Raw genomic sequence first — 23968 nt, 5'->3', positions numbered from 1 at the left:
TGTTACAAGTCTGTTTGCTGACAAGTTTTCTTCTGGATTCAAGCTTTCCATGCTTGGTCTTCTTCCAGGGGAGTGTTTCTGGAATTCCCCCAAAACCCCTCAAGCTGTCCTGCTGTTACTGATGAATGGAAATAATAACCTTTTTCAACAACATTTTTTGTTTTAGCTAATCAATAACACTAAACACAGAGAAAGGAAAACCCCTCCAAACTTCGTATGTGTTCAGTCTTCTCTGAGGAATAGGTTCCCTTGTCATATTTGAAGATGAGCTTATAATCAAATAAATCACTTGTACTTTTCTGTTATTTACAAGAAATGTGTGCTTCCATAGAATATCTGCTTACCCAAGGTGAGGTCCTCCATTCATGAGGTCAAAGACCTGGGCTGGATTCAGTAGCTGTTTGAATCTTCGTAGAAATTTTACGCCTTGGTTGTCTCCACTTTTTGAATTGACAAAGACCAACAAAGGGCTTGTGCAAGAAGGGGGACAAGTAGCTTTCCAGAAACCTGTCGAGGAAAAGGGAAGGGAGAGGGAAGAAAAGCCAAGAGATGTGAAGCTGCCCTTGGAGATGGAGTGAGAAAAAACCCAACACCCCATACCCCAGCACAGCTACGAAGAAGCTAATCCTTTCCTTGTGCTTATGGCACTCACTGGGTAAATGCCAAATGTGCACAGCCCTGAATCCAGCACGAACCACACCTCGTGCTGCCAAAAGTCACACTTATCTCCTAGCAGTATGCCAAAATTTTCAGCTTCCCCAACCTTCCCAAACTGCTTCTGCAATATAGTTGCTCTCAATAAATGTTAACAGCTGCAGCTCAGCAAATACTGACGTTACAGGGTAATAAACTGAATGCAAAAGCAAAGCAAACAGTTCATCGTCATACTTCAGCAATATCTTCCAGTTTGGAATTTCTGAAACACCAAAAGCAGAATTTTCAGTTGACAGAGTTTGGCATTAATAGTGTTAGCTGAAGGGACTGTGACTGAGAAGAAGAGAAAAAAGGCACTACTTACTAGTCATACTTACCATCTGAATCAATGCTGTTAAGAGCAGTAGGAGGAATGACAGATACTTTGCACAGCCCGAGAGGGCACTTGTTTGGCAACAATTCTTTACATGCTGTGTGTACCTGAAAACACGACCAAAAAACAATCATTCAGACTATTTCGGGCACTGTGGTATAACTCATAAAGCCACCCAACAAGAGGCTGTAAAGGAAGAGTAAGAAAGGAAGAGGGAGAGAATCCAAGGAAATGTCAATCGATTTTAAGAATTATATAATCAGATTCTTCATTAATTCTCCTCTTTCCTTTAGTATGTACTTCTTCTGCCATTTGCATTTATGAGACCAGCACTTCGAGTGCTGAGAGGACCAGATAACAGATTACGTGGCTTTAAGAGCCTTCAGGCATTCTGCTTTCAAAATCCTAGCCTCAGTTGAGACATCAAAAGTAGCAACAAAAGAAAAAGCTGGGAATTCAAGAAAACAAGAAAGCAAAAAACAAACCAGGAAGACATAAGGGACATAAGAGGTAAGAGAAAGAATTAATAAAGCCACTTAAAAAAGGAAATACAAAGCAGAGTAGGGCACTTCAGTCATTTCTGGTACATGAAGACTGCAAGATAGAGTTTGCTTGGGGTTTGAGCCCACACATTATAAACACATTCTTGTGACACTTCTCTTACTAATCTTACAGACAACTGGAAACATCGCAAAATCTCCATCACTGTAGTGGTTAGGCAAGAGAAACCTATTCCAATGGGAAGGGAAATGGCTGTTATTAAAATAGCTTAGTATTCTTCATTGTCCTTTTTTGTTGTACCTTTTCAACTTGTAGAAATGACCAATAATGGCTCCTTGAAATCCAACGTCTCCCATGCCTGAGGTACGGATTCATATCTAGTGTAATTAGATTCTTCTATGAAAGCTCACTATCAAAAGTAAATGAGCTTGCAGAGAAGCCAGATACTTATTTCAAGTCTTACTTTTATGCACCACAGTGATACTTTTCAGCACAAATTTTTCTATCTATCTCTTGCAGGCTGTTCATTATCTGGAGAAAAAACAATAAAGTCCTTCACAGCAAATATTGACAGCACAGTTAGAGATTCCATTTTAAGTAAATGTCATTAAAAGAACACACCACAGAACTGATCTAAGACTATCCTTTTACTGAAATGATCACGTTTATTGAACTCACCATGGCTTTGCACCAAAGGCAACGCCAGTCTTGCAAACGTAGGACACTGCCACAGGTTTTATCACACACAGTGCATTTGGCACTCACGGGCAGGTTTCCTTCCAACCACTGATGTGGCATTGAGATCTGCAAATGGTACAGAGGGAGAGAAGCGATATGGACTTTCCAGAGTGCAACTCAAGAGTGCAGGATGCACTGTGGCACTGAGGCATACATAGAGGCAAGTCTTTATATGCACTGTTCAAGGAGAGCAAAGGCAATTTCTAGAAAACACCCGAGGATCTCTTTTGGCATTTTACATCATGCTCAGGCATGAAGGGACCAGGTGACTCACCCCAGGCTACCCCAGAAACACAGACTTGCATCAGACATCCCATGTGCTAAGGTACTGTTCCAACCACTCTTTCATCGTTCTTTTGCCAAAACTCAGACCAGGTTCCCCATACCCCCAATTACTTAACCTCAACTCCCCCAGTCCATAGCAGAAGTCTCCTCCTATTAAGGAGTCCTCGCTACCCTGGCTGGACACAGAATCTCATGCTCTGACAGTAAAGGCCTTTCCCACATCACTAACACATAAAGGCAGAATCTGCTATTTGTGCAGTGAAGAAAGCTGTAGAGCACATGCCAGTGCTTCCGCATCAAGATAAGGCTAGAAAACTCAAGACTAATACATACCCCATCTTCATCCTCAATGATATCCTTCCCAATAGAGGCCAGCGTCGTCCACTTGCAATTATTGGTTGCCCGAACAGCACACCGCTTGTGGGCTTTAAACTTGCACACTAGAGAGGAAGAGAATAATATATTAATCCTGCCTCAGAACATGTAATGTGGCAGTCTGTGCAAAAGCTTTCCCAAGTGACCATATTTGGCTCCAGAAGAAAGCATGGGCACACACTACCCTTGTTAGCACTGCCAAAACTCTCAGCTCTAAGCATACTGAGTAAGATGAGCTAGCTATTAATTCTTGCCTTGTCACTTTTGCCAGTTGCTTGTACAAAGCTTAGTTATCACCTTGTTAAATTTGACATGATTTACATAGTCATACACTCCTGCATCCTATTACACAGTGTGGGTGTAACCTCATTCATGCTAGAAGTATGAGCTGTGCGCAGCCAGGCATGTCTGCTATGCTAAAGCTGAAAAAGAATAACCTCCTGGCATTCAAACACTTAACAAGGATGTTCTTACAAATATGATTATTCTTATGTACAGGAGTATTCTTACGAATATTCTATCTGATACCTCAAAAGTACATAGCTGTTCACTTCAAAAACATGATTTTAATAAGGGATGGCAGTATTTGGGTATATGGGGGAAAAAATAATCAGCTATATTACTATCAGGTCCAGCACTAAAACCAGCATGAAAACATCATCACATCTACTATCCTTTTACAAAATGCCGAGATCCTGATCCTGACTTCTGCAGGAAAATTCTCTGTGAAGCCAAAGGATTCAGCAGCAAAGGATTTCAGCAGCAAAGGATTTCAGCATCAGGTCCAGAGAAGACCTCCAGTCTCATACAAGGCTTGTAGCTCTCTCAAGTTTATGATGCAGCATTTTTCTACATCTTTTGGCAGACCGTTAACAACATTCCTCTTAAATTATCTCTGCGACATGGCATTGAGCTATAAAGATGATGATCCCAAAACAGAAGACAAGAAAGCACGCTTACCTTCACATGAGAGCCCATGTGATGTGACTCCAGATAATGCCTCCCGACACACGTTGCAGTATGTTGGCCGAGCATGTGAGCAGGCGTACCAGTTATGCATCCCTGAGAAATGGTCCATGCTGTACTGTGTAGACTAATAAAATAAATGTCTTACAGCAAAGTCTAAAGTAGAGCAACAAGACTTTTTTTTCCTTAAAACAAATACTTGCACATAGCAGTCAGGAAAGGCAGAACCAGAACACTTTTGCTAGGGAAGAGTAGGCCACATGCAGTTTATACACAATAGCTGTAACTCAAGAAGGTCTTTAAGCCAGAAGAGACTACTGGAAGAAGAAGCCTCGCCTTCATTCCTGCTCCTGTCCTGTGTGTGTAGGGAAAAGAATTGGAGAATTGATCTGCTGGAGAATTGATCCTTCCCCTCGCTATTTTTTTTTGTTGAATTAAGTTTTCAGCAAGATCAGTTTCCCAACCTGGTTTATTGCATAGCAGAGGAATGCTTGTGCCAGCATAAGGGAGGAGACAACAGGGAGACAAGCACCAGAGTGGGGAAAACTCCAGACGGCTTCTTTTGGTGGCAGTTCTGGTCTAACTACAGCCCCCAAAGGCAAACAGATGCACTAAAGTAGGCAGAATACCACGCAGGCAAGACGTGAATTAGGTCAGGGAGGAAAACTGAAGAGTGAAAAGACAATGAGAGGAGAACTGTGTTTCAAAACCTACCCCTACTCTGAAAAGTGCTCTCAAAGTTACCAAGGAGAGTACAAAACCACAAGCATTCTTCGGAGAATCACTTCAGTGTATGTGGGGTAGTTTTTACAGAAGGCCTAACACTATACTCATTACAGTCAATAAAAATGACCTCTATTAACTTCACTGGAAGCTGACTCCAATCTCAAAATAAGCTGTTATTTAGGAGAGAACCATAGAATCATAGACTCTCTAAGGTTGGAAAAGACCTCTAGGATCATCAAGTCCAACTGTCAAGAAGGCACAGAGTGCAAAGGAACACATTCTCCTATTACCTCAAAATGTTCACGGTTTTGCACACTCTTCAGTGCTGCAATCCAATCTTCCATCTCTTTTCTGTTATCAGCACAAAGGATGAGCTTCCGACATGGAGTGATAATCTGAAGAGTGAGAGAAAATTAATAGTGCGTATTCTGGGCATGTCAGTGAGAGACAGCAAGAGAACACATTATCACTAGTGTAGTCTCTTGAAGCTGTTTTCAGAGGCAATGAGCTGCACAACAGAAGTTATTTGCACCTGTCAACCATGTTTCTCTTCCACTGTAACATACCTTAGTTCCTTCATAAATGTACAGAACCACAGAGATTTTAGCTGTCACTCCCAATACTGAACTGAGTAAAGAAATCTCTCAGACCCAAATAACAGCACAAGACAAATCAAGCACAGAGCAGTAAAAGTTAATATATTACATGTACAGAACTTGCATAAGTTTTTAAAGTGCTTCATGACTTTTTAAATTGGCAAGAATGTTAAAATATTCTGTTAGCACCATAATATACCAGTTTCTAGCAATTAATAAATTAGATAACATGCTCTGTAACATCATAGTAAAAACCTGTTTAGAGTCATGACAAGTGGGAAGGAAGGAAGGAAGGAAGGAAGGAAGGAAGGAAGGAAGGAAGGAAGGAAGGAAGGAAGGAAGGAAGGAAGGAAGGAAGGAAGGAAGGAAGGAATCAAACAAAACAAGCAATCTAGAAGAGAAATCACTGTATTTTGAACCCTCATATCTCCTGAGGGCTTGTTCCACGTTTATTACATAGAAGTTATTCCAACAACAGTGTTCCACTAACAGCTTGAGGCTGTGGTGAGTTTGCCTTCCTCTAAAAATACTCTCCTCAGTGTGTTTCCACCCTGGGCTAACTCCCATGTGTTAGTTGCCCTGTGCTAAATAAACAGTTCAGTGCTTTAATAAACCAGTAGAAGACATGCAGGGTGCCCAGGAAGGCAGACAGGTCTCTGTAGCCTACCACCAATGCTCTCTCCTTTTGACAGATGGCGGCAGCAGAGAGAAATAAAAGCTCCTGGCTCTTGAGAGGACCATGTCTGCTGTCCACAGGGCTGCCCATTCAGCTGGGGTCCAGACATGACTATAAATCAACATTTATTCTTCCTAAGACAAAAATCTTTCTTCCCCACACTGTAGTTATCTCACTAACACTATCTTCCTGTGCACACCTCAGTACTGATTTCCATCCAACTGACTTCTTAAATTAGACCAATATTGAAATGTTTGCAAGATCTGGGTTTAAGAAAAGCTGCATTAAGATTGAGCACCATTAAGAAAAATCAAAAGGCTCCCCTCTGTGTCAACTCTAACAACTTCCAGCAGCCCAGCATCTCCCGTGCCCTTCTACATTCTGTACATGAAAAAAATTGTCTAGATCATCTGCTTTTCCAGTAAATTGTACCCTAACATCTGAAATAACAGATTAAAACTAACTAAGATTGTGTCAGGCTGATGAAGCCCATGTGGTTCCCGCAAGCACACAACCAAAGTTTTGTTAATGAACACTAAAAAAACCACATGCATAACCCCAATACATGACCCAATAACTACCATTTTCCAGTCTGTTTCTCGCTTCTCTCATTATGATTCATAGAACAGATTAAAAATAAAAACCTCTTAAGTTGAACATGACACTTTTAGTCGATACTGAAGTGCATCAGAGCATCCACTAAGAAACGTGTATGTAATGTCAACAAAAAATACACACTTGTAAATTTCTGCTTTATTTTAAGCTCTTTGAGTTTCAAAATATATTTCTTTTCATAGAATAGATTGCAGCATTCACTTGCGGTAACACTAACTTTGCCCAGAGGCATTACCAATATCTAGAAACGGATGCTACAGGCACATTAAGTAGGCAATGAATGGAGCTAAATACCTTTTTAAAGCAAGGACTGGCCATTCACATTAGAAACACAGTTTTGGCATGAAGCATTCTATCTTGGACAAAATGACCTGATCTGTATCAATTGTAAGCAAACAGAAATAAATATTTACAGTTATCTAAAAATAAAACTTTGAAGAACTCCTTCCCTCTTCCCTGATTTTTCCTTTAAAAAATTCCAGCTCTGATGAAATTTATTCCCAAAGACGGTAGGAGTCTTTCCTTGGGAAAGTAGAAAAGTATTTCCATCAAAAACTCTGCTACGTGAGAAAGGCTACCCTAAAGAAACCTTTTCTGGACCGTGAAACACTACTGCAAAAATCAGTGTGAAGTTAGAGTAGAATGAACAGCATCTCTGAAGTCCTGCTAAGAGGAAGCAGCTTTTTCCCTGAAGTAAAACCAAGTTCAAGTAATTTGTTCAAACAGCGCAGGGCCCCACTTTTTTCTGGTGACAAAGCCAAGAACATCTATAATTGCATATGTACAACGGTACCCTATGTAAAGTCCAAACATCCTAGGAGGAAGCATCCAAGGATCTTTCATCGCTTTCAAACCATCCAGTTTTTATAAGGAACCACCAGTTCATTCAACAAGCCACTGGTACGCTTTCGGGCAGTATGGAAAATAATTTAAAACAGTTGGTAAAATTAATTTATTATCATCACGATCCCATTTCAGAACAGTCCTATTCAGTGCTGGTCTTTTCCTATTTTTATGTCTTTTTTGGAAACAAAAAAAAAGGCAAATGCAAAGTACATAGTATCATTTTTAAATCACCTTGAAGACATGAAATCTAAAATACTGGCATAAAATACAGAAATGTAGCCCCTCCTTTGATAAGAATTAATTTCTGAGGCTACTGACTTCCTAGATCACTGGAGAGACTGTCCAATATACAAAATCACTAATTCTTTAAGTCACCTACTGCATCATCTTAAAAATCCCCACAGTCAGTGTTGGACAATCCTCTATTCAAAGAACAAAGTTAAAGTTTATAAGACAAGAGGACAAATAAAGAGATCCAGAAGATTTTCATACTTGAATCACCCAGAGTCACAGAATTAAAATAAAGCATCTATTGTGTAACTACAAAACTGCAAATAAAATGTAACTTTGTGCAAGACAAATTTATGAATAGCATTCCCCATTAGTTAGTTCTAAAGCAACATTTGCATTGGGATTTAGTGTTATCATCAGAGATGGGAAGTCAAAGAACACAATCTTAAATTTCAGTCCTATTCTAAGGAGGACAAATTGGGACAATTCAGGCTTCACTGTGAAGGACAGATAAGATATTAATGTAACTAGTGTAACAATTCTTGGGGGAAATTAAGAAACCATACAAACCTGTTTTTCTGATTAACATGCAGTGGTGTTACAGTTAAACATTTTAATGAGGATAATTAGGAATCCAGAAACACGTTAATAGGGACACTTCCTTCAGAGAGTGGTCCAGCAGTTCTCACCTTTCATACAGCCTCACACACACAGTGACAGTCACCGGGTACCCTGTGAGCGTAAGCCACTGCTGGTCTCTTACCTGCACAGGCTGATGTGCAACAGGCACCCCACAACACTGGTCCTGAATTAAGGGCAGAACTGAGATTAACAGAAACATGTTCTCTCTCACAGGAAAAGAAAAACACTCATCCTACCACTTTTACCTCCTTCTACTCGAGCCAGTAATTTCAACTCCAGACATCCACCCGTTGAAGGATACTAACAGAGGGAGAAAGGCTATTGCATACACCGCGCTGTCTAGACGAGACTGATGATCAATCTAATGTCTCAAACTAAAAAAAAAAATCATTCTTGTCATCTCCAAAAGAAGCCACAGGACCTTCTCCCTGAAAAGCTGTCCTTTCCCAGCCAGAGAGTCCCCGGGGTGTTCGCTCTCAGCTACAGCCCTGCTGAGCCGATGCTCTGGAACACGAGGCTTGGTTATCCCTGTTGGCAAACGTGGCTAGAAACGAGCATGGTCCAGCTATTTTTTATGTTCCGGCTACAGCTTTTGACTAACATCCTGGAACAGTATATTCCACAGGATGACGACGCACTAGGTGAAGTAGCATTTCCTTTTATTTGTTCTAAATTTACAAAGCAGTAATGTCATCCAGTGACCTCTTGTTCTCATATAAACGGAGCACACAAAAACAACAATCTGATTGCTTTTGAGTTAGGATGGAGGCTGTCTTGTTATGAGTTAAAAAAAAAACCCACAATAAAAAGTTTTAAGATTTATTTATAATCTCATACATTTTTGGCCTGTTCAGGGATTGGCAGAACTCTGAGTGTTCCTGCCTTGAAACAGCTCAGAATTTTATCTAGATATGAGCAATTACGTAAATTAAAAGTGTTTGTTCTTCCTAAAAAGGGAATATTAAAAATGAATATACTTTTTTGATCCTAAACGCTATTGAATTGTCGGGTGTGGTTCCTCAGATTTCACTCCTTAGTAGGAACTGGATGCCCAGATACCCATGTGCCCAGAGCTCACCACATGGTGACTTATATCAAGACCTATCGCTGAGCTCAACAACAGTCATGGGGGACAAAAAGCTGCCAATCCCTCTAATCAGTCCTGAAGAGCCATAAGGATGGATGGGAATGGCAGGAAGGCTTACAGATATTTCAAATCAGGACACGGCTTAATTTACAAACTCCTCACTGCGTATGAAACCCCAGAAATATCTTTTGCAGGAATTACGGTGACAATCAACTAGCCAGCAGGTCACCCCTTTGCAGACAGTTATGTGCCCTCTATGCAGATGAGCCATCTCAAGTCTATTAGAGAAATTCTCAATTTTCAAGCTTGTTCACTCTAAATGTAAAAAAAGCCATGCCTTCATTGGCTATCTTGTGCAAATACTGATGCTCTCCTGACACTTCTCCAAAATTTAGCTTGATCTCCTCTGTCTCTGCCTCGCAGAGCACATGCCCTCTTACCAGCTGTTAACCATCACCCCTCATGTTGACCCACACTCGCCTGTCCAAAACTAAGACCAGTTTACTGACATTTCAAATCAGGCCAGCTGGCAAACAACAGAGCCAACCAAAGAAAACTTCTCATTTCACATTCTAAAAATGGACTAGATGTCCCTGGATGTCCTTCCCCAATGAACAGCTGTGAATAATTGGATTAGAAAGGCAGCCCAAAAAAGACTCCTTATATTAGACCAAATTTTAAATAGAAATCTGCTATACTTCACCCTTTGTTGTTTTGCTGTACTGAGCAACCTTCCTCCACCCAACAGCCGGAGCATAAACTTCATTCTCTGGTCTTGCTGCCATCAAAGACAACTTTATCATCTTTGCTTACTTCCTCCTTCAGCATTTTCTGGCTGCCCAGAAACTTCTCAGCAAAAAAAGTGACAGTCTGGCCAAACATGCATTGGAACTGTTTGTTATCAGAGTAGATCTGGTGAGCTCAGTGACCACAAAAGACGACAAAACAAGTTAAGATCATACTGGCCCAATCACAGAGCTGGATGAAGAAATGTTGCGGGGGGAGACGGGGCGGGGGGGACATACAACTTTGCTAAATATAGTTTTTCTGATGTGATACATTTTTCAGAGTGGCCAAAAGCGGGTGTATGAGAACACCTGCTCATTCTGACTGCTTCCTTTTACTCACATCCTGTTCAAATATAGTCTTATGTTCAAAGATGCCAGTCATAAATCCCCCAAAGAGATCCTGGATTATTCCAAACAGTTGATGATTTGGGTACTGGGACAACAGGAATTTCTGAAGCTCAAAAGACCTAGGAATAGCAAATAGAAAAAATGAGACCGGTTCTGGTGCAGGCAAAACTTCAGCTTGATCATACGCGGCAAAGGCGCGCAGAACGTTCACCATCTGCAGCTAACTGCTACGTCTGCAGCTAACTGCTACGTCTGCTTTTGTGTAGTGGAGTAAGCTCTTGGTATCCTATGAACACAAAAACTCAGGAAGGAAAATTGGCTGAGATTATGACAAGGACCCAGCCATTTTTTACCCACTTCAGCTCTGGTGCTGGCAACAGTGGTAGTTAAATGAACACTGGCATACATTAAAACACCTCGCCTGTGTTCGTCAGCGAGACTCATAAACCAGCAAAATCACTACATGTTTCAAACACAATCGCTGAACTCACAGAGGGCAAAATGGACTAAATGTGGATTAAGCAAGTGCCACCCCCTCAGCAAATACACAAGGTTAAAAAGAAGACTGTGAAAAAGGGAGAAGAAAGGAAAATGAAAATGAACTATGAGTTTCAGACTCAAGCCAGTCCTTTACACTTAAAATCTTAAAAGCCTGTCTCATTGATGTCAGCTTCTGAAACAATCTGGAGCTGAGCATCAGGACAACAAAGCCTTAGACAGCAAGCTGGCATGATTTTAGTAGGTGTCTCTAGTTTGGAAGACAGAAATAATACAAGTATCAGTGCTTAGACTTATGGGGAACCAAGGCTTGCCTACCTCCACAGACAACATCCCTCTTCTGATTTGCAATTCAGCTTTCACCCAGTTTTGCCAATAAATTTGGTCCCATTAACTCACTGCAGAGGTCAGTTAGAGCTTGCTAGAATAGCACTGATTCTACTACCTCAAAACGTGGATGCTACCCTGAAGGGGAAAGAAAAAAGCAGCTTTTCATATGACACTGGAGAAATGCACCGGTTTTATATTTATTTTTATAGTGCAAGATCTTTATTTCCTGCTAAAATGACCATCTTCCACATACGGAAACTCTCATTTCCACCAAATAAAATAAGTCATTAATGTTCTTACAGTTGTGCCAAATTCTGCCTTTTCTTTTTTTTTTTTAAATAGCAATAACAAGATTTTCCTCAAAGCCCTACGTGCCCAAATTTCTGTTTACACTCTGCCAGGTATTTTATCCCCAACTTCCATGTGGCTGTTTTACCTTAATTTTCAATGTGTAAAATCCAGGACAGCTCATTTCCATAGGAAAATAGGTACAGCACGTGGTGTGGTTTCTTTAGGACCATTTTTACATTATGAGGTTCGTTCATCTTGCAATATGTACCTTGTCTGCCAGGGGGCTGCACATTACAAGTGCATCTTCTCTGAGCACTGTCATTGGCACTTACTGCTGCTACGCTGTGCCCACAGATCAAGTTCAACTCATGCTGACCCTCCATCTGTGCTTTCTCCCAGTCTCTATCTTCCCTGATGCTGCAGCGGGAAAGTAGACCAGACAGAACGTTCCCTGGGAAAATGATCATCTCTCATACCAGGGTCACATTCCTACATGCTTCTGGAAACTCTGTTCCTAAACAAGGCACATTCCTGTTCTTGGCAGTTGGTAAGAGGAGCACAGACAAGGAGAGGATTTTAGGACTTTTGCAACCACTTAACAGATGTCAAAACCTAGAGTATGCAAGAAGGTCTTTGCCGCTGTTAGCAGGTATGAAATACAATCTGGTAATTCATGCATACTAATCACTAGAGATCTACATGGATGGGGCAGCACCAAATAGGAACCGATAGGACTGCCATACCAAGTGCCAGAGCACCTTAGCACAGCTCTGTTACGCACCCACCCTCCACTTCGTGCAGCAGATGCACACATGCATCCCTCCTTCCTCTGTTGTCCAAAGGACACGGTTCTGCCAGGAAAAGAGTTCCCAAACAGAACTACACTGTTCAGAAAGAGCAGCACATTTGGGAAGGTAGAGGATATTTGAGAGAAACCTTCCTACTACTCAAACAGAAGCAAAACCATGAGGAACAGAGGGGCAGGTCAACATTCCCCAGTGGTAGAGCTGCTGTCTTAGTGGGCTCATGCACATCAAGGCTAGCAGCTAATAAATCACAGGATTGAGCAATAAAAGACCTTGTCCACGGTAGGAAAATGACCTGTTACTGACAGCTTATTGTTAGTAACAGCTCCTCGCAGCCCCTTAACCTCAGCTGTGTTGAAAAGAGGCTGGTAGCTAGCACAAAAGGAAATGAATAGCTTTCAACAGTCTGATGAACCCAGTAGCTTTCCACACTGGGTCATCAGGCAAAGACCAGTCCTGTTTCATGCACCACAACAGTGAAACCATCACAAGCACCACAACTGTCACAACTGGGGAGACCTCATTTCTGCAAATACTATTAGCAAGCCTCTCCCTGCCTGTCAAAATGACCAGAGTAAAGATGTGCATAAAAAGAAATCTTTGTCTTCTAGAGCAGCTCCCATGTAAAACTAAACCCATCATGTTCTCAAATGACTTCGTGTTTACCGCAGGTTGTTCTGACTTTGTGTCCTCACCTGGAACAGGGAGAATACGCTGGAATCTGCAGCCTTGCTCAGGAAGGTAGATAAAACAGCAAACACAATGTGAAGGTTACGAAGAGCAAAGAGATTATCAAACAAAAGCTCCTAGTGTTCAGGAACAAGGGCAGTAACAGACACTAATTTCAAAGCAGTAAATTTCCCTCTAGGGAAACAAAAGCCCTTCACAAACCATCGCCTTCACTTTCCAGCTATCTATCCTGTCAGTAAAATTCAAAAAGCTTAGTCTGACCTCTTTCTCTTACAGTAGCTTCATCTTTCTCAAAAACTCCTAGCGTATTTTGGGGTCATTCTGTAACGTACAGTAGCAATCGCCAGATCTCTCCACCCACTGCAACTTCTTCCAGGCTCTCTAACTCTTCTTCCATGTATATCCTCTCTTCAATGGTTCTTCTCCAGATTTTTCCTTCTTTTGTGCGAGCAAACTAATGACCAGCTCCTGCAGGAGACTGGATTAAGAGTCCTAAAAATCCTTGACATGAAAGGATTTTAAATGACTATTTTCACTGACTAACAGTGACTCAGAATAGTCTGTTTACCAAAGGGCCTTTTCTCAAGAAGAAAAAAACTGCACTGAAGTCTGGATTACAAACTACTAAAATAGCAAAGTATTTTGAAACTGCAGCGGTTCTGACAGGAAATGGGGACCAAACTGCACTTAATGAAGGGAGGGGGGAAAAACAGCAGAGCGATTCTGGACATGGCAATTCATGGCTCTGCTCACATTTGCAGTTGCTTATAAAGGAAATTCTGACAGCTGCCAATATAAACAGAGTAAGAGCACTAGCAGAGAGTGTACAATTCCTGAACATGTACACACATGGGTGTGGAAGAGACAACAATCCCCAGCAAAGCCTGACTTTCCAATGTGCATTCTAATTTTGTCCAATTTTGAGAAGAGAGTTTGAAAAGGAGGGGGGAAGAACCATGCCTTTCATAAGACCCTCTTCTCTTCTCCTCCTCCAAACCTTAACAAGGCAATCCACAGCTGTGTACAAAGGAGCAGGGTGACTCCCCTGTGTAACTATGTCCTCGGATTAGTAAGGCTTTTTGCCCGCTTCTGAGAGCTGATGTCTTCCCTCTGGGTCCCTCACCCCCGTGCTGAGGAAGGAGGGGAGGAAGATCCCCTCCCTCCCTGCAGCATACATTCAAGCCCATTTTTTCTCAAAGGGCTGAAGCCACACAGGGCAGTTTGGGGAATTCGTGCAAGAGTCAAACCATGCAGATTTCCCTGATCTCTATCAGCACAAGCTTGAAGTACAAGTCAGACTTTCTGCAAACAGCTTGTAACAAAAGTTCTTATATTCTTTCTCCTCATAAAAATAAGTCACATGCTCTTTCCTGAAGCTTGTATTTTAAACCAGTAGAAGTAACCTCTGATCTGGGTTCCTCTTGTTTCAACAGTGCCTTACAGGCAAACAGCTCCTGCGCTAGACACGAGTAGCAGACTTTCTGCCTGACGTGTAGCTTCCCAGCTCTATTCACTCTTTCAAAACCAAACTCTTCAGAGAAGACTTCACTGCCTTCTCTGCTAAGAAGGATATATTTTCACATTAAAAGCAACAATACAAATAATTTAACTTGACACAAAATCACAGAAAAGACAAAGGCACTTTCACTTCGTTGTGAAATGAATTTGCAGACATCAACAACATACTCTCCCCATCAGGAAGCACCCTCAGCACTTTTATCTTTTGTTAAAGTTCAAGCACTTTGCCCTGTGTTTTTAGGAAAGGCTAATTACCCCTAAATGAAGATTCATGCTATTTCTTTACAGCGTCAACAAGCCCTGGGACAACACAGCAAAAATACACAGTCTGAAGACAGTCTGAAGGAGATCAGACAGTCACAAAAAACTTCACAAGACAGAAACTGGTATCTTTGCTGCTGAATAAAGTCAGTACTAAGTAACAAGAAGGTAATAACAGAAAATGTAGCACACCTCAGACTTCCATACGGCTGGAGAATGACATCCATACTGCTTCCCAGAGATGACAGCATGCTCTCATTCAGGAGCATCAGCAATTCCCTGTTCCTCAACCTACCACAACCATTGTTGCCTCCAGTCATGTAAGTGCTCTGAAAGAGAGGTATAACTCTAATCTCAATACTCCCTCTCTCCTTTGGAATTGGTTAGGGTGAATCATCAGTTAATAAACAGTACTACTTAACTGATGGGTGCAGCATTTCCAACAGCGCCACAGGCACATTTCCCTTTACCCTGATTCTGGAGAACTTATCTATGTAAATCCATACAGGAGAGAACACCTGAACAGTAAGAGCTTGTAGCAAACTTATTCCAAAGAATCTGAGCTCCTGATGATCTGTTATGCTGGCACAGGTGCCATGTTTCTCAAAGCTCAGTCCATCAAACTCTGATTCCTGCTCTTACCTTTCACATTCAATCTTCCTCTAAGCTAGTATCCAGAGCAGCCTACTCCCTCAGAAAAAAACCTAAACAGATTGCTTGACATGCGATTAACAGGATTAGTCCCCTCTGTGGTCAGTCTTTCTGAGCTATGTTCCACTTGCCACAAGCTGATTAGCTGTCTGCTTAAGGAGGAGCTGGGATAAGTTTCCTTCTGACGGCGGTGAAGTGGAGAGGCAGGCGCTGACTGTAATAATATGCTGTTTCCTGTCTGCAGCTGAGCTAAGAGGTAGTTCCCAACAGACAAGAGTTTACAGGAGCTCAGGAGTTCAAGCTCCACCTCTTCCAGTGAAAAGCCTTTAACGACAGAGGAGGGGTCAACAGCATGGCTCCTGGTGCTCAACAACATGCTCTGACCAAGCTTCACTTCCACTAAAGCGTCAGAAAGAAGAAATCAAACTACCCACATCTCCCTCCACAGACAGGAACTTTCTCCTATGTGATCTCAAAGTTCTGAATAAGAAGGGATGGGAAGTGAATGTTGCAATCCATGTTACGTGAATGAGGGTGAAAGTCCACATCACCACACCATCATCTGCTAGCAAGAACTGGAAAACATTTATAAAAATGCCATGTGAGAATCATAACAAAACACAATATATATATCTGGAAAGATCTGATGTCCTTTCTAGGCCTTCTCCTGTTGATGACAGGTGTTTTTTATTAGAATTAAAGAGCATATATTTTAGATTTTTTCCCATTTAGCTTTATACAAATCCTGCACAAGGCAGGAAAGGGTCAATGAACTGATAAGGACTCACTCCATCTGCTGTGTCAACTGCATTGAAGGCAGCAGGCTTAATTCAGTTGGCACCTTCTAGAAAAGAGCAGATGTTCAGCGAACACACCAACCTGAGGATTAATAACTTGTTCACCACACAAACGTTTACAAAAATGGGCCTAAGGAGATGACCCAAAGTCCTTTCAAAGACTCTTGAGGGGATAGCTGTGGTGGCAAAGTGTTGGCCTGAGCAACAGATAATAGAGCAATTGGTGCCCCCCCCCCAAACCTTACAGGCTTCGTAGGGGAGAATGGGCATGCTGGATGGTTCAGATCCATGACACTGGTAAAGCAGTCATTTTGAGAGAAGTATCTCCAAAACCCAGGCTTCCTGGCATGATCTAGAGAAAAAACTATTCCAGGTTCGAAGTATGGAACTCATCCTCATCACGTATTTTGTTTTAAGGTTCCTGGAGCAACTGCAGGCTAATGCATTAGACAGGTGCTTCAACCAATCAAGTTACTGTGAAATTGCACTGTCGAAGAAAAAACTGTTCATGGAAAGAGCTGAAGTCTCACTGGGAAGACTCAATGGGCCCAGTGTGATCCCAAATAATCTACTTTTTAGAAATCACAAGAGGTTTTGAGGGGGCTGAGAAAGCTCTGCTCAGAAGTTAGGGTCAGGGTTTGACCTCACCCATCCAATGCTGATGATTTCTATTTCATAAGGAGTACAAAGGTAGGCACACACTGACAGCAAGAATCAAGGCTAAAAACTGACCACTCCCTTTGAAATAGATGGGTCTGAAGTACCAGGACAACATGGTTATCACTGAGTTTGTACCACAGAAGATCCTCTCTAAGGCCTTGTGAAAGACAGCAGCCCTAGGAAAATCCACTGGTGAGAGATCTATAAACCTGGTACTAAGGGATCATACATGGAAAGAACCAGTCACTTACAGCCCAGACATCCCAAAAGAATTTACTTTGTAGACAGATGTCTTAGAAGGACAGAGATGTGACACAACTGACAAATATTACATCTATGGTTGTTCTGAGAGAAGGGAGGCGTGGCATGGGGCTGCTATATGATTTGTTCCCAGAGGCTTCCTGCTAAATAGCTCTGCAGCCACACTGATTGATCTAAAGGAACAATAGCTAAACATAAAGCTTTTCCTTAGCCCTCTCGGGGGATGGAGCTATACAACATCTTAAGCTCAAAGATGCCCCTAGTCACATGCTCCCAGCCCATTCTATTGTCACATATCCATTAACTCCAGGTAGCAGTCCTGAAAATTGTCCCCACTGCAAACAAGGTACACTCACTGCAGAAATCTATGTAGTATCAACTAAGTAAGCAGCAGTGGAACCCATATTACACATTCTTCTTTTTAGAGGAAGAGGTCTGTGTCTTACTACTCACTTTTCTCTCTCTCCTGCCTGCTGACAGCAAACAAATTAGCTGTCAGACTTATGTCCTATGTAGAAGGTTTACTGGCAGCTATATTTTTTAACCCTATTCCTCTATTTATGCAACATAACCTTTTTTGGCTCCATGCTCTTGTGCTCTCATTTTCTTCTCTCATGGAGCTGCCTCCCTGCGCTCCTCACTGCCCTTTTGCCAGTTTCTCCTCTGACTGGTCACCACTTATTACCTCTTTGCTTTGGATCCACATTGCTCCTAAGTGGTTTATCTAGTGGTTCTGTTTCCCACCTCATTTGTTAGCCAACCTGACCTGCAGAATCTACACATTAAGCAGTACGGATGCCTGGACAGAAGATGAGTTTCCTCAGAAAGAAACCACTCTTTCATAAATGCAAAACTACCAGTCTCCATTGAAGAAAACACAAAACCAAAAAGAAAATCATACCATCTAAAACTCCGGAATAACTGTCTCTGCTAAGCAACAACGAATGTTGGATGTTTCCAGTTTAGGATAAAAACTCAAGTGAGTCCCACTGATTTGAAACAGGAAAAAAATTGCATCAAAGAACTCTGAATTTTAGAAAGGAACCGAGCTGGGGATATACAGGGGGGAAACAGAGTGCTCTCAAAGAAAACCAAGAGAAAATGGCAAGACTGCAAGGAATCTAAAGCACTGATGGCAGTGATGTGGCAGACCAAACAGCAGCAAGACTAGGCAACTTTCTGATTTTCTAAGTATTTTTATAGCTCATGGTATGCCACAGTCAAACCTCTCTGTAAGCCATGGTAGAAAGAGTAGACAGAAACTAAGAGGAGAGGTGTTTTTCATGAAGTTTACCTGAGCCTCACGATATAGTGATCAGCTGGAGACACTGCAAACGGTATCTGCTACTTCAGTCTCAAAGTAATCCTATACTTTTTACCCCCTAGGGAAGACAGGGACTGGCAGAGCCTGATACCATAGTCAAGGAAGTAATTCTTCACTATTGGACTCGGGGCAATCTGAGAAAGAAAACATACTATTTCCCCCCGTCCCTACACATAGTGTCCCTGACGGAGATCTTTCCCAACTATAATAATAAGCGTAACAGTACATTTGCTTACCTGAAAAATCAGTCTTTATTTACATACAGGAAAAATGAAGCAAGATCCAAGAAAAAATGCTTTATTAACAGGTAAATAACTTCACATTCTTGAAAATGTATCCCCTACTGCACTTGCTGCGAAATCCTTCGCTCTATGCACACAACCCGACACCCGACATCAATATTTACTGTCAGGCCCAGATGGGCCTCCTACTTGTCCAATTATGGATGCAGAAAGTGTTTTCAAGCTTTGGCAAAGTGTTGGGGTTTCATCTGGACATAGGGTGGGCGCCATAGCTGCTTTGCACAGGTACTGCAAAGCAAAAAGCTACAGCTACATAACAGAAACACCCTTTGCTACATGTTGAAAGCAGTGGGTCATTACTGCTGCACACAGCAAGGCACACTGCTCAGTTGTGGTCACCACCTGCAGGTCACCATCCTGCAGGATCAGCTTCCTCTCTCCAGCCAGATTGCTCCCCTGTTCACCCTGCCTTAGACCAACACTGCCTCCTTTTTCCGCATCCTCCTCTCTCCTCCCTTTTGAGCCCTTTGGAGACTGCATGGAGGTCATTGCTGTTAGCCAACTCTGAAGCTCCCACTGCTGTTTGACACTCACCTTGCGTGGCTGCTGCTAATGGCTTTTTTTTCTGCACACCAGCCGTTTCCCCCAAAATGAGGCTTGGGGAACACCTGCACCTCAGAAATACAATCATTTTTTCTCCCAGTTACTAAGCCTGGAGAAAAGGAAGCAGCGACACCACCATGTTTCCAGATTGCAAATATTTAGCACATATTCCACATCTAACAAGTATCCTAAACCAATTCCACAGTCATTTCTGTGCAACTTTTTTTTGTTCCTCCTTTTGCTTTGCCATTATATATAGTGTGCATATATAAACACACATATAGCCACATACAAATAAAGCCAGAGAAAGAAGTTTACATATTTTAAGGCCTGAAGGGAAAACTAAATTCCTTTAGCAAGATCTCCAGCATGAACATCAACATCACCCCTAACTCCCTCAGGAGAACATATTTTTCTGTCCCACTGTGTAAATGGATTCTATCAAACCCTCCTAGCTTAATAGGTAAGAAAATCCCTGAATGCAAAGTTAGCACTATACATAGTAACCCAAGGTATTTCCCATGTGCATGGAGATGAGTTATGAGTGCTGTAAGAAAAAATAACTTTATGCTTTTTTAATTTTTTTTTAGTGAAAGAGGCTGTGAAGATTGTTCAGATGTTTTTAAACTGTGCGAAAGAGAAGGAATGTAGGGGAAAGATGCAAGAAGAATGGAAAATAATGCAAAAAATCCTACCGTGAAGCTGTTGTTGACATTCTTAGTGCTGGATTCTGCCACACTTGCATCTGTCAGATCCACCTCATCAAAAATAATGGACTGGAAAGAAAAAATTCAAACCCCCAATGAATTATAGCAGCCCTCCAATGTATAAGCAGCAGACCCAAAGGGACATGCCTGTGTGTCTGCCTAGCATGCTCCATCACAGCCTTTTGTGATGTGTAGGAAAGGCCCAGCACCAACAACAGGAAGGACTTGGAAGTCTAGTTCCATACAGTGGGGCTCGCACTTGCCTGTCTTCAGTCAGTGAACGCAATGAATTTTATTACGGGATTATTTAAAAAAAAAAAATTGTAGGCTTTGTTCTTGTGAAAGCAGACAGATTTATATCTAGCTGACTATCAACATGCTAAACCAGATGCATGGCAGCTCTGATTTGATAAATTCTAGTCTTGCTTGTCTCCTCCATTTCCTCTTTTCATTCATATTTTCTCCCTTCTTTTTCAGTTTCCATTGATTCAGAGCCCATTCCCTACTAAAATGCACCAAGGCAGAAAAAAATGTGGAAAAGTCACTATCACAGGTCCACACGATGCTTTACTTAAAACAGATTTCCAAGTGTGAGGCAAAACCCAGGGATCTTCTAGTAGCTACAAAACCTGAAGACAGGTGCTTTCAGACTGCATGTTCTTTTCTCTACTGATGGCTGCATTCTCACAGACATCCATCTGCCTCCAAAAGCTCCACCACTGACTTTCTTCCCTTGGACTCATAGGTATATTGTCAAGACCTTACCTTAGCAGTTTTTGCATAGTAGAGCGTTCGTCCTCGCAGCTTAAAATATCGTCTCTTCCAGCGCTGGAAGGAGCTGGTCTGTTTCATCAGCATCCCCTCTTTTATGATAGTCTATAAAACAAGGAGGGGAGAGGGGTGAAGCATACATTTTATTGACAGGCATCTTTTATGCTCTCCCACTATATACCCATACCAAAAAAGACTGGAGTTTGAGATCAATAATCTTAGTGCCCTCTGCTGGAAGTGCTTAACAAATTCATTCAACACAAGCGAGCGAATTTAACAAGATTAAACCGCCACAATGCATAATCTACACTGAGGTGCGGTTTTATCCTTGTCTCCAGTGCTATCACGACACCAAAAAAGATAAATAACTTATGACTGAATGAGGATTTCAAAGTCTAACAATGACTCGGGGACCGTAACAGTCAAACTCACTGAGGGCAGATTTCAGACGTGGGTAACTCTGCCTTTCATTTAATTGGCATTTGATTACAAGCACATACACACCACAGTATACCCATCCCTACCTCCAGCTCTGCCTTGTGAAATTATCAGCATCTACCTGGCACAGAGCTGGCAAGCTGCAGGCCCACAGGGTGAAGAGTGAAACTAGAGTGAAGAAGGAGCTCTATCCAACTTCAGCATTTGGTATTCTTCAGATAGTCTTGGCCCTGCCTCAGTACTCTCTGGCTGCCTGCCATTTCCCAGGGCTGGAGTGCCAAAACTGTCTACGCACGCTGCCTTTTTTTTTTTCTTTAACTGCTTTATAACTAGATTGACATACCGGCATACACAGTCCCATATGCTCACTCACATACTATGCATACGTAGGGGTATGTATTTAATCATTCTACTTTGTCAAATACATTTGATTCCTTCGCTAAGGACAGATTTTGAATACATGCTACATGAAAATACAGCCACATGAAAATAGTCTCAAAAACTGCAGCCTACAAAGACAAAAGGCAGAAAAGTCAGAGCTCAGGGTTCAGCCCCAAATTACTGACTGAAGATATTGCCCAGGAACTGCAAACGGTGCTGTCATGCCTCAGTACCACAAGAAACCGACTTCTCTCCCCAGGCAACAGCCCCCATGAACCCACTTGTTGCTGAGAGTGCCCAATGTGATAAACACACAGTTAAAATACAGGAAACAAATGGTCTACGATCTTGTAAGACAGGTTATTCTGTATCTTGATGACAGGAAAATGACACAGCTTTAACATACCAGAGGCCTCAGTGTAACTCAGGTTTGTAACAGAGTCAGGTCACCAACGAGTATCAATTAATTAGAAACACAGTATTACATGTACACTGCCAGGCTACTACAGAGCACAAAATAAATACTCTGACTGATCCACAGGGTTTAGTTCATTTTAGAAATCCTTTCCAGGGCACTAAGCTTGCTTTTAAAATGCTATATATATTTCTAATGTGGGTCTTTCCTTTTTGAAACAGCTGCAGATTTTAATACTTTCCACACACACTGGCCTTCGCCAAGCTCAAAGTTTCCTCAAAAAGCACTTGGAACAAAAATGCTGACTATAAGAAGAAACATCCGTCTGACAATATGTGCTTCTCCCTTGCTAGATTGAGCCATCCTCAAACTGGCCTGAGAGATCATAGGGCCTGGACCACCACGGTGATGCCTCTACTCACAAATCAGCTGGGAAAGAGTGGGCTCCTATATGCCCCCAGATCTGAAAGATTGCTGCCAGGTAGAAGCCACTATAAACCTTCCTCCACTGCACTAGGAAAGAGAAAAGGGTGAGAGCTCCCCTGTCTCTTCCAAAAGAAACATCATCTACCTTGCAGCCCGGGACCTGGCCAACTCCGAGGCCAGCGAACCCCAAACCTCACTGTTTCACAAAGCCACCTGCACACTGGCAGAAATACCTGTCAGTGCTCAGGCAAACACCAACTTAGTGTGCCTGGTTCAACCAGGAACTGCCAAACTCCACGATATTTCCAGCAGAATGAAAAGAGATAACGAAAACGCATGATCGAAGACTAAGCTCATACCAAAAAATGGCTGTTCTCCCACATCAGCTCCCCACACCTCTGAAGTGGTTTCTGAAAGACATCTCGGCACCCATTTTCCACAAGTCACAGCAGGGACACAGCAGTAGGAATACACTCTAAGAAGCCATAACGAATCTGGGAGCGGCTTTAGGGTCCGGAAATTAAACACACTGTAGTGATACCCAGAAACAAGATGTTAAACTAACTTAGAGCTGGTGCTACGCAAAGGATCTGAAACTCAGCCATGATCTTAATCTGAAGCTTCAGCGTAAGAGAAAATGGAGTTCAAAGACTGACCTAACAGCATCCCTTGCTGAAACAACCCCAAAGGCAAGGCCAGAGCTGAAGTCACTCATCTAGAACTTGGAAAGGTACATTCAGGCTCCTAGTCTGTCACAAAGTTTTTACAAGATCCCAATAAAGTAATTTTCACTCTGTGTGTCTCTGTCTCCCAGCTGCCAAGTGGAACAAACAGCACTGCCCAACTCTGCAGAGTCCTACTGTAATATATGTCTATGTGTCTATCTGATGAGTTACTTTAACCTCCAGCACCTGAGTATCACAGAGAAATGTAAAGCAACAGCATCTAAATTACCGTGTTAAAGAAATCACACTTTTCTGCAGTTCAATTTCTACAGGGAAGAAAATGGGAAACTGGCAAGAGATTTTCCAGATTAAGACAAAAACCATTCCTTGGACAAACCATATATAATTAAAAATGAGACCAAGAAAGTAGCTTCTGAATTCCGCAAAGCCCTGAACTGAAGTCAGAGAGGAATTAAAAATCCTGGGGAAGACTCCCGGGATGCAAAGCCCAAAGACACCAAGTCAGCCAGGAGTCTGAGCAAAAAATAGCAACTTGCAAGAGGAGATTTAAGAGCTCTGTTGCTACATTTATTCACAGATATGCTAAAACTGGGGTCAGCCAGAGCCCCGCACTCCCCACGCTTGGTCAGCAGCACTCTGGCCACTCAAACTCTTGCCCAGCCCACCAGAACAGTAACTCACAGCAAAACAACGCTTCTGATTTCCCTCAGCTCCCACAGCTCCCGCCTGCCATGCTCCGCTCCCCTCGCCTCAGCAGAGCTCACT

At 42.2% G+C, this 23968-nt stretch overlaps 1 protein-coding gene across 10 annotated transcripts in view; it reads right to left on the bottom strand.

Annotated features, from left to right (window-relative positions):
- Positions 1-23968, bottom strand: part of DGKD (diacylglycerol kinase delta) — a 58894-nt gene that overhangs the window by 21951 nt on the left and 12975 nt on the right. For 3 of the 10 annotated variants that reach the window (XM_054835952.1, XM_054835953.1, XM_054835954.1), the window contains exons 2-9: positions 20852-20962; positions 20075-20155; positions 4909-5013; positions 3887-4019; positions 2885-2991; positions 2207-2332; positions 1032-1134; positions 345-507 (exon numbers count right to left, since the gene is read on the bottom strand). In XM_054835952.1, coding sequence (XP_054691927.1) covers positions 345-507; positions 1032-1134; positions 2207-2332; positions 2885-2991; positions 3887-4019; positions 4909-5013; positions 20075-20155; positions 20852-20962 — 929 coding nt within the window. Of the gene's footprint in view, positions 1-344; positions 508-1031; positions 1135-2206; positions 2333-2884; positions 2992-3886; positions 4020-4908; positions 5014-8345; positions 8365-8469; positions 8740-10014; positions 10226-13067; positions 13092-13394; positions 13416-15033; positions 15461-15483; positions 15694-20074; positions 20156-20851; positions 20963-23968 lie in introns of those variants that run through there. The other 7 variants (XM_054835958.1, XM_054835957.1, XM_054835961.1 and 4 more) reach the window with 7 other exon arrangements.

The sequence above is a fragment of the Grus americana genome, chromosome 9 (genome assembly GCF_028858705.1).
Source record: "Grus americana isolate bGruAme1 chromosome 9, bGruAme1.mat, whole genome shotgun sequence".
NCBI classification, from domain to species: domain Eukaryota; kingdom Metazoa; phylum Chordata; class Aves; order Gruiformes; family Gruidae; genus Grus; species Grus americana.
This window is presented reverse-complemented; position numbering and strand designations above follow the sequence as displayed.